General features: G+C 38.0%; 1 protein-coding gene across 3 annotated transcripts in view; it reads right to left on the bottom strand.

Annotated features, from left to right (window-relative positions):
• Positions 1–13,202, bottom strand: part of Orp8 (Oxysterol-binding protein-related protein 8) — a 179,645-nt gene that overhangs the window by 120,166 nt on the left and 46,277 nt on the right. For 2 of the 3 annotated variants that reach the window (XM_067760496.1, XM_067760495.1), the window contains one exon: positions 2,423–2,524. The exons of the other annotated variant lie outside the window; for it this stretch is intronic. In XM_067760496.1, the coding sequence (XP_067616597.1) occupies positions 2,423–2,524 (102 nt within the window). The remainder of the gene's footprint in view (positions 1–2,422; positions 2,525–13,202) is intronic. 3 annotated transcript variants of the gene reach the window in all.

Here is a 13,202-nt window from a genome sequence, read left to right as displayed (position 1 = left end):
TTCTTATAAAGCATCACCCTTTTCTGCATATCGATCTTGATGTCATGGTCAACCAAGAAGTCCACTCCCAATATGAATTCATCAACGATCTCCGCCACAAGGAATTTGTGTAAAACCATGACCTTCCCAATCAGTACTTCACATATCACTTCTCCCTGGACTTGGTTATACTCGCCTGTGACCGTACGCAACCTTGCTCCAGGTAACGGTTTTACTCTCCTGTTGACCAAGTCAGATCGGATCAAGGAATGAGATGCGCCCGTATCTACAGTCAGTACTCGTTCTTTGCCATCCACATTTCCTCTGACGGTAAGACTGCTCGATTTTCTACCAATTTGCGACACAGATATCACAGGGCATTTAATTGCTAGATCTAGCTCTCTACCTCTTACTCGCTCTTGCTCATCTCCTCCAGCTTTGCGTTTATGGCCACTCACATTGTTGGAACTATTAGGACCAAGATCGCAATGACGTGCAATGTGACCTGGGTTGCCGCACTTGAAACATTTAATAACTCCGGCATTCTTCTGTTGAGATCCCTTCAGTGCTTCCAAAATTGTTCCTACCCACTCTGGCCTTTCTACTTCCACACGGCGTGCTTTGAAAACTGGCTTACACAGAAGCGACGCTGTTTCCTGTATCAGAGCATGCGATACCGTTTCAGCAAATGTTAGTTTGGGATTCGCATATGTAGCCCGCTTCGTTTCCACATCTCGTATGCCATTTATAAAACTCTGGATTTTTACCCTTTCGGTGTATTCCACGGGTGCATCCGCATTTGCAAGATGAGCCAATCTTTCAATGTCCGAAGCAAACTCCTGCAAAGTCTCGTTAGCTTTTTGGTAGCGGTTTTGCAATTCTATTTGAAATATCTGTTTCCTGTGTTCGCTTCCGTATCGCCGTTCTACAGCAGCCATCAATGCGTCATAACTGTTCCGTTCGTACTCTGGAATAGTCTGTAAGATTTCGGCAGCTGGTCCTTTCAATGCTACGAAGAGTGCGGCAACTTTATCTTCCACATTCCAGTTGTTCACTGCTGCGGTCTTCTCAAACTGTAGCTTAAAGACCTGGAAAGGAACAGAACCGTCAAAGGATGGTGTTTTTACCTTTGGATTGCTTGCTGAAACAGCTGGGCGGTTTAATTGCAACTCTTGTATACGACCTCTCAAAGCATCCACCTCGGCTTCGATTTTTTCCTCAAACTGCGTTATTTTCTCGTCCATACGTGCTTCGAGTTTTGATGATATACGCGCCTCTTGCGCTTCGAGTTGTACTGTTATGCGTGCCTCTTGTTCTTTCAGTTGTGTCTCCATCTTTGATGTAATCTGTGTCGACATTTCTACCATACGCGTTTCTTGTGCTTCAATCTTCGATGTAATCTGTGTCGACATTTCTGACATACGTGTTTCTTGTGCTTCTAGTTGGGATGATATATGTGACGACATCGATGATACTGTCGATGTTTGAGCAGCTATTGCAGCCAATATCATGTTCAAGTCTGTGCTAGTAACTGTCTGCGATGTTTCATTTTTCTCTTCAATTTTTGTTGTTGTCTCGTCCCCATCAGGATAAAAGGCATACTCGTCCACATCAATTCCTTGCGACTCCATTACCTCTCGAAGCCGTGCTTGAAGTTCGATCTTATTGCCGGTTGTATTTAATCCACGGTTCTCCAACTCCTTTTTCAGTTGCTGGATCTTCAATTCACTGAACTTTGCCATGTCCAAGTTGTATTCCCAATCTTCGGAATTTATTCAACAATTCCTCTTCTGACACCAATTGTAACGATTTTCCTGCAAATCCTCTTATTTGCCCTTTTGCTAGGATCGTATCGCTAAACTGTTGAATAAATAACTCCAATATTGAAAATGGAAAAATGGCCTTTATTCAAGTACTTCACAATAACACTCAAACTGTGCAACGAATAGCTTAATAACCAAACTGATAGCTTAAAGGAAACTGACTTTCAAAATAATAGTGCTATTGCTCGCTAGATATCGTCTTACTCGTAACTGCTTGACAATTCAAATCAAACTGAATTACTTCTTACTCGCCTGCACTGCTTTTATAGTTTACGCTGCATACTTCTAGGCTCTTCGATTTCCAGAAGTTACTAGTTGTTTCGGCTACAAAATCGCCAGCCACAACTACGTGCACAAATTATTGCTCTCTCTTGTGACAACTCAGATAAGATATATGCATGTATTTGTGCATTGCCGCTCAGATGTTCGTATACGTACATATGTTTAGACGCAATTATTTATTCGTTTATGTAGATACATAATGATTGAATTATTGATGTGCATTCACGTCACTGGTTAGCATCGGCTTAGAGACGATAACATCGCTCAGTGCTGCTAACATTCGTTACAATATGAATAGAGAAAGCTATTTATTTAGAAAATTTGGAAAAGGTAATCACCTGGCGATGATGGGGCCGGACTGTTGCTCAAGCTTTCTGTAGATGGAAGTTTCGGCAATAGGACTTTCAAAGATGCACGCCGCATAAACTTGAAATCAAAAGCTGTGAAAGCGTTTCAAACGTAAATATTTATTTATATATTCATTTGATTACTATACAACAACAATAAATTGAACGAGAGCACAAAGATGGGCATATTGATATGGATGGAATATATAGACATGCATATAAAAAAAGTTAAAACTAAAGAAAACAAGTTAAGGTGTCTAAGTTCGGGTGTAAGCGAACATTATATACTCAACGTGAGCTTCAGATGAATATTTCATTTCAGATAAATTACTTTTCTACATAACACGTGGCACCTCCCGTTTAAAAAAAATGTCTCCCCATTTCCTCTAACAATAAAACTTGATAAGTGAAATATCATTGATTCAAAAATATTTTTTTCTAAGTTATAGCTTATTATTCTAGTCTACGACCCTTTTAAACTTGTTTTATATCTAATTCGCCGTGGTCTTTAACCGATCCCGTCCATTTTTACTAGAAAAATTGTCTGCTATAAGGAAAACATGTGTACACAATTTCATTACGATATGTGAATTTTTCTTCGAGTTATGGCTCCCGTAACAGAAAACTGCTTGGTCATAAAAGGGGCTGTGCCACGCCCATTGTGTTAAATTTGAAGTTTTTCCTGTTTATTGTTATAAATCCACTTGGGAAATTAAATACCATTGAATAAAGCTCTTTTTTGCAAAGATATAGCTTATTTTATTCGTCCACGACCCTTTTAAAAATCTTTTATATAAAAAGTGGGCGTGGTTATCATTCGATTTCGCTCATTTTCAATACCAATCTATTCTGGGTCCCGATAAGTTAGTGTATCAAATTTGGTGAAGATATCTCAATATTTACTCAAGTTATCGTGCTAAAGGACGGACGGACGGACGCACATGGCTCAACCAAATTTTTTTTCGATACTGGTGATTTTGATATACGGAAGTCTATATCTATCTCCATTCCTTTATACCTGTACAACCAACCGTTATCCAATCAAGGTTAATATACTCTGTGTGCAAAGCACGCTGAGTATAAAAAGAAGCATTCTATGGATGAAACTAAAAATTATATTTTATTTAAACCCTAAATTTCATAATAAGAGTATGTATATGTATTTTTTAACACGTGCACTTCTTTTAAGTGGTACAGGGTGGTACAGTTTCCTTTTCGAATAACCTTTTTAGTCAGACGTCGAAAAAATTGTTAACATTTTCGAAAGGTTTTGAAAGCAACAGAAAATCAAAAAAAAAATGGATGTTGCCATCAAGTTTCTTGGATTTTGAACTTATTTCTTCACTTACACTCACACGTATATATCGTCGATGTTTTTGCAAAACAGCATATCGTTAAATTGAATATCAATTTTGGAAAATAACGAAGCATTTTTAAGCCCATATAAACAAAATTTTCTAACACAATGGACTCATTGAGTCTATGTGCTAACATATTTAGAAAAAAGATTACTTTGATTTGTAATGGAAAAATATTTTGAAGAAAGAAGGGAGAAAGTTTCAATACTCTCCTTTAAAATTTAAATCCCGCCAGATATACGGGTTTGCAGTTTGTCGATATTCGCTTTTGAAAACGCATCGATGAGTATAAGGTGCATACTTCAAATTGCACTGACGAAGACATCCGCAGCCTCGATAGAGGCCAATAGATCCTCAATACCAATGTCAAGGAGAAAGTTTCCCATCGTACTTTGCAAAATTGTCAGTAGTTCGTAATTTCTCCATAATTTGAGGTAAAAAAAAGGAAAGCTTTCAGCTGTAAACCAACTCTAAAAATATCTTGGAACTATGACCATCAACAGTGTATTCACAAATGTTGTATAAATATGAGCTTAACTTAATTTGTTTCCTATTTACAATTCGCAAAATATATAAATTTGGTAAACCAGGATATAGATTCACGTATCTTCTAAAGTATTCTTTAGCTTTTTAAGTCGTTAACGAACTGTGAAAATTTAACTAAATTTAGTTCATATTTCTTCTACTAAACAAATTTTTATTTCAAATAAAAAATAAATATAAATCTAATTTAATAAAAATAAATTTTAGGCCGAGCTTCTATTCCAATTTATGTCGTGCTCCTTTTAAAATTTTTCCTACAAATTGCCAGGACTGGGCCTATATGTTTTATGCCGACTTGGAACGGAATCTGCAAGGCAAAGGAGCTTTTCAAGGCAGAAATACACTCGGAGTGCTTGCCAAATCACTACCGAAGGGCGACCCCGCTTAGAAAAACTTTCTTCTAATTGAAAAAACTTCTTTCTAAAATTTTGACGTTGCTTTGCCCGGGGCGTGAATCCAGGATCTTCAGTGTCATAGGCGGAGAACGCTACCACCACACCACGGCGGCCACCTTTATTAACAGAATGTCTGAGATACCTCTTTTTTACCAAAACTTTTAAGTTACGACCTTTCTATTAGGATAGGTCGAAATGTGTATGCATTTTTTTTTTAAATTTATGTAGTAAATAAATATAACGCCTACAATACAAAAAAAAATCAACCGAATACGAATTGATTTTAATAAACTAATAATTAGGAGTATTTAAGTCATTCCAGCCATAGCAAGCCATTTGAGTGAGCACAGCGTCAAGATAACCTTAGTAACCAGAGCGCTTTTAGCAGCTATTGTTTCGAGCATATGAGAAGCACGAATTTACTTTTTTATGACTATGGCAAACAAATTAGGGACAAAATAAAATTTTGTTTGTTTTCAACTTAAAACTCTCAAAGAATGGACAAATCTCATTATAATCACTAATGGGCCTTGCTAACAACCCCTGCTGAGCCCACTACTTCCGAGTCAGCTCATCAAAATTATGATTAATCATGGAGTATAGTCAAATATGAAATAAAGTTTCAGCATTTATCTAAGCTTACAGTATGTTTTATTTCCTTTTTGAAGGTGTTGATTTTCTGGTTTTAGATATATTCCAGCTTTGGAAGATCATTCTTAGTAAAAAACAAGTAAGGAAGGCTAAGTTCGGGTGTAACCGAACATTACATACTCAGCTGAGAGCTATGGAGAAAAATAAGGGAAAATCACCATGTAGGAAAATGAACCTAGGGTAACCCTGGAATGTGTTTGTATGACATGTGTATCAAATGGAAGGTATTAGTGAGTATTTTAAGAGGGAGTAGGCCATAGTTCTATGGGGGGACGCCTTTTCGAGATATCGCCATAAATGTGGACCAGGGGTGACTCTAGAATTTGTTTGTACGATATGGGTATCAAATGAAAGGTGTTAATGAATATTTTAAAAGGGGGTGGTCCTTAGTTGTATATGTGAAGGCGTTTTCGAGATATTGACCAAAATGTGGACCAGGGTGACCCAGAACATCATCTGTCGGGTACCGCTAATTTATTTATATATGTAATACCACGAACAGTATTTCTGCCAAGATTTCCAGGGCTTTTATTTTCGCCTTGCAGAACTTTTTCATTTTCTTCTACTTAATATGGTAGGTGTCCCATTTTGAAAAGTTTTTTTCTAAAGTTATATTTTGCGTCAGTAAACCAATCCAATTAGCATGTTTCATCCCCTTTTTCGTATTTGGTATAGAATTATGGCATTTTTTTTCATTTTTCGTAATTTTCGATATCGAAAAAGTGGGCGTGGTCATAGTCGGATTTCGGCCATTTTTTACACCAATACAAAGTGAGTTCAGATAAGTACGTGAACTGAGTTTAGTAAAGATATATCGATTTTTGCTCAAGTTATCGTGGTAACGGCCGAGCGGAAGGACATACGGTCGACTGTATATAAAAACTGGGCATGGCTTCAACCGATTTTGAACTTTTTCACAGAAAACAGTTATCGTCCAAGAATCTAAGCCCCTACCAAATTTCACAAGGATTGGTAAATTTTGGTTCGACTTATGCCATTAAAAGTATCCTAGACAAATGAAATGAAAAAGGGCGGAGAGACCCCCATTTTGAAATGTTCTTTTATTTTTGTATTTTATTGCACCATATCATTACTGGAGTCGAATGTTGACATAATTTACTTATATACTGTAAAGATATTAAATTTTTTGTTAACATTTTACTTTAAACAAAAAAATTTTTTTAAGTGGGCGTGGTCGTTCTCCGATTTTGCTAAATTTTATTAAGCATACACATAGTAATAGGAGTAACGTTCCTGCCACATTTCATCATGATATCTTCAACGACTGCCAAATTACAGCTTGTAAAACTTTTAAATTACCTTCTTTTGAAAGTGGGCGGTGCCACGCCCACTGTCCAAAATTTTACTAATTTTCTATTCTGCGTCATAAGTTCAACTCACCTACCAAGTTTCATCGCTTTATCCATCTTTGGTAATGAATTATCGCACTTTTTCGGTTTTTCGAAATTTTCGATATCGAAAAAGTGGGCGTGGTTATAGTCAGATATCGTTCATTTTAAATAGCGATCTGAGATGAGTGCCCAGGAACCTACATACCAAATTTCATCAAGATACCTCAAAATTTACTCAAGTTATCGTGTTAACGGACAGACGGGCGGACGGACAGACGGGCGGACGGACAGACGGATGGACGGACGGACGGACGCACATGGCTCAATCAAATTTTTTTTCGATACTGGTGATTTTGATATATGGAAGTCTATATCTATCTCGATTCCTTTATACCTGTACAACCAACCGTTATCCAATCAAAGTTAATATACTCTGTGAGCTCTGCTCAACTGAGTATAAAAACCCTTAAAATTGGCTCAAGTTGCAAAAACTTTAACTATAACCTAATGGGATTCAAAACAGTATAAAAACGTATATCAAAACATTTAAAATAATTACGACAATTTTATATCTCGATTGGCCGTAGCTTCCTTATCCTTTCCTATTTTAATGGCGAAGAGTGTAAATGTATTTATGTATGAGTCATACATAGCCAACAAGTTATCACCTTGTTCGCAAGAGTACTCAGATTTATGTATATTGCTCCATTGTCCGCCGCAGTCGGCTTCAAGTACAATTTTCCAGCTGTTGTATACAACGCATAGCCTAATTAAAAGCTGTGCCTTTTTTCTCTGCTTCAGTGCATTTCGCCGACATCTGGCTGAGTTATTAATGGGAAGACAGTATGACTGGAAGAAATACATGAGTGGTGCGACAAACCTGCCTCAGCGTCATTGCATCACCATAAAAAGTTGGTGTTGAATAGCACAAGCTGTTACTTGAAAACTAGTTGGGGTTAGTAGTAATAGTAATGCTGTTGCTGTGAATAAAATGATTAAATGTACATTAACGTGGGTCGATTTGTATTGACGAAAGTTGACCGATATCGCGCCATCGATTTTTCGATAGGATTTGGGCTCAGGAAAAGAAGTTCCACTACGCATACCCAAAAAAAATAATTTTCGAGCCTGCGAAATTTCATTTTTTTACTTTTTTTGACTTTGATTTTTAAAGATTTTTTCATGACCTACTAAAAAATGGTCATATGTATACCCTGTCCGACCCAAAAAAAAAATATATATTTTTTTTTTTTTTTTTTTAAACTGTTATCGCCAACATTTTTAGGACATTTTTGGGTCGGACAGGGTATATATATGAAACTTTTTAGTAGGTCATGAAAAAACCCTTAAAAATCAAAGTCGAAAAATGTAAAGAACTTAAATTTCGCAGGCTCGAAATTTATTTTTTTGGGTATGCGTAGTGGAACTTTTTTTGGCGTTTTTGACCGTTTCGTAACAAGTCACGCCAGCTATCCCTGATAACTGACGCTTATTGGGAGCACCAAGGAAGGTGAAGTCTTAGTCCTCCTGCATCACCAAACTCAGTGGAGATCTGCCTCTTTCGCTGCTTCCAAACTGTGGTGTCGACCAGTGAGCTGCAATTGTTCATGTTTTAAGGTTATTAGTGGACTAACCAAAAAATTAGTATTAGTGTGTACACAAACAAAGAATATCAAGCACTTATATCCACTAAAACACATTTACATAGTCTTGCTTCGTAAAATGAATAACCGCACCTCTCTGAAGTTGGCAAGACAACTTTTACGTGGAAAAAAATTTCCTATTGGGAAAATTGCCGTAATTTATCACGTGCAGTTAGCGTGCCACCCTCAGAAAACCACCTTAGAGGCCAGCTAGGAAAGTGGCGTAGATAAGTAGCATATTTTATAAATTCGAAAAAAAGGCGTGAATGCGCCGATTCATTCTTGGACAGCAAGTACTTCGTCTTGCCCCAAAGACTCACATTTGTTGCTTCTTTATCTAATCCAGAGAAGGCAGAATTCACAGCGCGTTTGTTAAGGCCAATATTATCAATATCGTCAGTATACACCAGTGTACGGCAGTAATTGTACGCTTTTATGATAGTTTGCACCATCACGGTTTAGTTCTGCTGCTAGAGTTATCTTGTCCAAAGAAATCGCACGAAAGGCAGTCGTCTTGTCTGAAGCGTCGTTTAGTTTCAAATGGCTCGCAGGGGTCCTTTCCAATCCTAACGGAGCTGGTGGTAATGCTCAACGTCATTTGGCAGAGTCCCATTGAATTTGCATGGAACTTAAAATCGGGCATAGCAGCGTCTTTTGACGCTGTCAAAGGCAACTTTGGAATCGACGAAAAGATGGTGAGTGCCGATCCGCTTATAGTGAGTCTTCTTCAGGATCTGCGCATAGTGAAGACTTGCCAGGACTGAAGCCGCACTGATAAACTCCAATCAGTTTGTTGACTATGAGCTTCAGTCTTTCGAACAGTACGCTAGATTGAACCTTATATGCGATATTAAGCTGGCTGATTCCGCGGTAGTTGGCGAGGTTTGCGGGATCGTCTTTCTTGTAGACTGGGCAGATTAGACTTCAGTTCCAATCTGGAGACATGTGCTCTTTTGACTATATTTTGCATAGGAATTAATACATGTTCTTCTACTCCGTCATCACCAGGCGTCTTGTGATTTTTTGGCCTTCTCACTTCGTCATACTCGGTTGCCGGAACGTGTTTTCCATCATGGGCGATTGGGGTATCGGGTTCGTCTTCTCTCCCGCTAGCTAGCAATGAGGAGAAGTGTTCCCTTCACAACTTAAGCACATTCTTTACGTCAGTTACCAGGTCGCGTCAAAGTTCTTGCAGGAATCTGCCCCAGTCTTGAAATCTTCCCTCATCCGCCGGATTATTTGGTAGAATTTTCGGGTGTTATTCCTATCAGCCAGCATCTGAAGATCCTCGCACTCACGCCATTCTGCCTCACGTTTTTTCCTTCTATATAGGCGCCTCTCTTCCCTCCTCACCTCACGATAACACTCCAATATCCGCGCGTTGCCGCGCCCGAACGCAGCATGGCCCTCAAAGCAGCGTCTTTCTTTTCCGAGGCACCGCGACATTCCTCATCGCACCAGTTGCTTTTGCGGAATCGCTGGAAACCTATGGTGTCAGCAGCGGCAGTACTTAATGAAAGAGAAATATGCTTCCACTGCTCGATCACATCGTCATGTAGAAGATTGGTCTCGGTGAGCAGTTGTGAGAACCTATTGGAGTAATCATTAGTTGTCTGTTATGTGAGCAGCTTTTCAACGGCAAAATTTCCTTGTGTCACCGAACGCACTTTCTTTGCTGCACAGAGGTGCGTGCGTATATTGGCTGCCGTAAGGTAGTGGTCCGAGTGGATATTTGAACCTCATATAGTGCGCACATACAGGACACTGGAACTATGTCTGTCGTCAATTACCACGTGATCGATTTGGTTTCGTGTTCTTAGATCAGGAGACTTGTTTGTACATATCGTCAGTTTAATTAACAAAGGCCCTAATTAACAGATTTTTCAAAACTGGGTTTTTCAAAGATTTTGGTATGATATAAATAGATATGTAAATATAAATAATACACCCAGTAAAAATTTTAAATCGTTAGAGCCTATAACTACGGAACTACTACTTTGAAAAATCCCATATCTGCTTGTAATGAATGTTAAAATACATTTTTTTGCTTCTTCTGAAAAATTTAAAATTTGTAGCCAAAAAGGGCTTTTTTGAATGAAACTAACGATATTTAAATTAATTATGTCATTAGAAATTACTGAATCAGAAAGCGATTTAACATAATTGCAAGCCTTTAGTCATTGATTATCCTGCGGGGGTAGTTGAACGGAAAATTGTCCTAAGTCGGAGCACTTACGTTCTTTATGAGCTCGTTTAGGAGTCTGAAAATAATGTATTTCCCTTTTTGTGATGGTCGTCCGATATCAGCCTATTGCCATATATCGTATGAGCCTAAATAAAAGGCCTAATATAAGGCCCTTGAGCGCGGAAATGACTCATTTGTGAAGGTTTTCGGTGTCATTTGTGACTTTCACAAAGCTAATTTTATGCTTTTTTGTTCTTAAATGACATCTTTTGGGCATTGGAATAGGGGAAACATGTAGGAAGCAGAAAAATTGTTTTTTAGAAAATATTTTTCTTATTGAGATCTCCACAGGCAATTCCACGGAGTCCCTGGAACTAAATGAAAAATTTCCATATGTAGGGCATACTGGTTGTAGGCGACTATGCGATAAAAATCGATTGGAAGATAAATGAAATACTCACGTTTTTAGGAGTTAATAAGAGACATGGTCAGCAACAACGAAATATCATATACTATACACACACATACGTTAATATGAAGTATGTTATGACAATTTTATTTCCAAAGTTACGTACATATAAAACACAAGGTAAGAAATAGTACATTTCCTCGAAACTCGGCTAGTTTATACCTATCCTGGAAAAACTCCTCACTAAGCCTTTGACTTTCCCCACAGAAAGCAGCTATTTGTTTTTATATCTCCTTTTCTCTGTCATGCCAGCTTCATCGATCTCTTTTCCTCTTCAAGCACTAACATAATAAAACTGATGCCACGTACAAAATCTCAAGCACAATAAGCTCTAAGGTCGGTCTCTAATCAACTTTCCGGGAAAAACGTTACCTCATAAAAAAGTCTAGAAATATTAAACACCCTATCAACTTTCAATCAAATTACTTACTTACTTAAAGGGCGCTTAATCGTTTAAACGGTTATGGCCGTCCAACAAGGCTTCTTCGCTCTGCCAACTGGCGCCCATAGGTCACACCAAGGGAGTTTAAATCGTTTTCCACGTGGTCCTTCCAGCGGAGTAGGGGCCGCCCTCTTCATCTGCTTCCATAGACGGGTTCCGATAGAAACACTCTCTTAGGCAGAGCGTCATGTTTCATTCGCATAACATGGCCTAGTCAGAGTAGCCGCTGCGTTTTTATTCGCTGGACTATGTTGATGTCTGCGTAAAGCTCGTACAGCTCATCATTAAATCTTCGGTACTCGCCGTCACCAACGCGTAGAGGTCTATAAATCTTTCGAAGAATTTTTCTCTCGAACACTCCCAGAGCCGCTTCGACTTATGTTGTTATGCTCCATGCTTCTGCATATCAATAAAATTGGATACATATTTTCAGCTATTAAAATGGTTGATCGTATTGGAGGTGCCACGCCACCCTATTTTAAAATAATTTTTCTATGCCCATCAACATCCTCGAGTGGCAAGCCATGAGTTAACGAAGTTTCTTACAATCCGACGAATAGTTTGGCATATTTTAAATATGTACAAACAAACATTCATTCTTATATAAGAGATAACCTAACCCAGATATGCTATCATGTTGTCGCGCACTGTATCTGTAGAGCTCAGTATTCAATCGGCTGATGCCACCGTCACCATCGCCAAATAAAACATGCCAACAATGTGCGCTAAGAATGAATAACAAACCAAAAGATACAAAAAAATTGCACCTGGTGTGAGTAAACAAAACAGCCGCAAGAGTCAACGAATTGGTCTAGTTGAGAAAAGTACGAGCTAAGTATGTGATATGAAAAGATAATAGAAAACAATCACCAAAAGAACGAACAGTAAACACGTGTAGAGGTATGAACGATCGGCTAATTCAAAAATGCCAACAAGTAAATAAAAATTCTTTGAAAAAGAAACTAATAATAAAAACACCAAAACGTTTAAAATCTTAATTGCATTTGAATATGAAAATTTTGGTTGGCGGTAAACAATTAAAGCTCTCGCTGAGCAAAGCCAAAATGCTGTGCTGCTTTTTAATGGTTTGTACAAAGCATTTGCGTGTGTTTGTAATAAATGCTTTTAGAAAAGTTTTGATATCACTGGAGTACACACATATTACATTGACTTGCCGTTATAATAGAGCGGCGGCAATTTTTTTGTGATGGGGTTTAATGAGCTCATACTGATAAGAACAAAAAATGACACTGAAGGTGGCACAACGCCGAAACCGGTTTGTCTCGAAACCAAATTTGACAAGGCATGACGAAAAATCATTCCAATATACATGATTTATCCACCCTGTCGGAAAATCAACAAAACAGAATAAAAAAGCAGTAAAATTGATTTTACTGTTTTTAAATATTCAAGACATGAGGGTAGTTGGCGTCTAATTTGGGCTCCGAAAAGAATTATGCACCAGAATCACATAGGCTATCCATAAAGTTATATAACTAGTCATATTCATTGATAGTTGTTGTGTACCTAATAAAAGTAGTTATTTAGCTAAAACAAACGTAAAACTCGCACTTCATCTATCTCTAATTTCACTTTTTACACTTTACCGTCTTTTTGCAATGGACGGCAGTATGGATGTTTGGAAATTTGATCACTTAAGGCGAATACTCATTTGATACAAAGCTAATGAAACATAAGCACAACTTAGGTGTGTAATTTACACAAAAATTACC

Source organism: Eurosta solidaginis, chromosome 1 (assembly GCF_040869045.1).
Source record: "Eurosta solidaginis isolate ZX-2024a chromosome 1, ASM4086904v1, whole genome shotgun sequence".
NCBI lineage: Eukaryota > Metazoa > Arthropoda > Insecta > Diptera > Tephritidae > Eurosta > Eurosta solidaginis.
The sequence above is the reverse complement of the archived record's forward strand: the minus strand, read 5'-3'. Positions and strand labels throughout refer to the sequence as shown.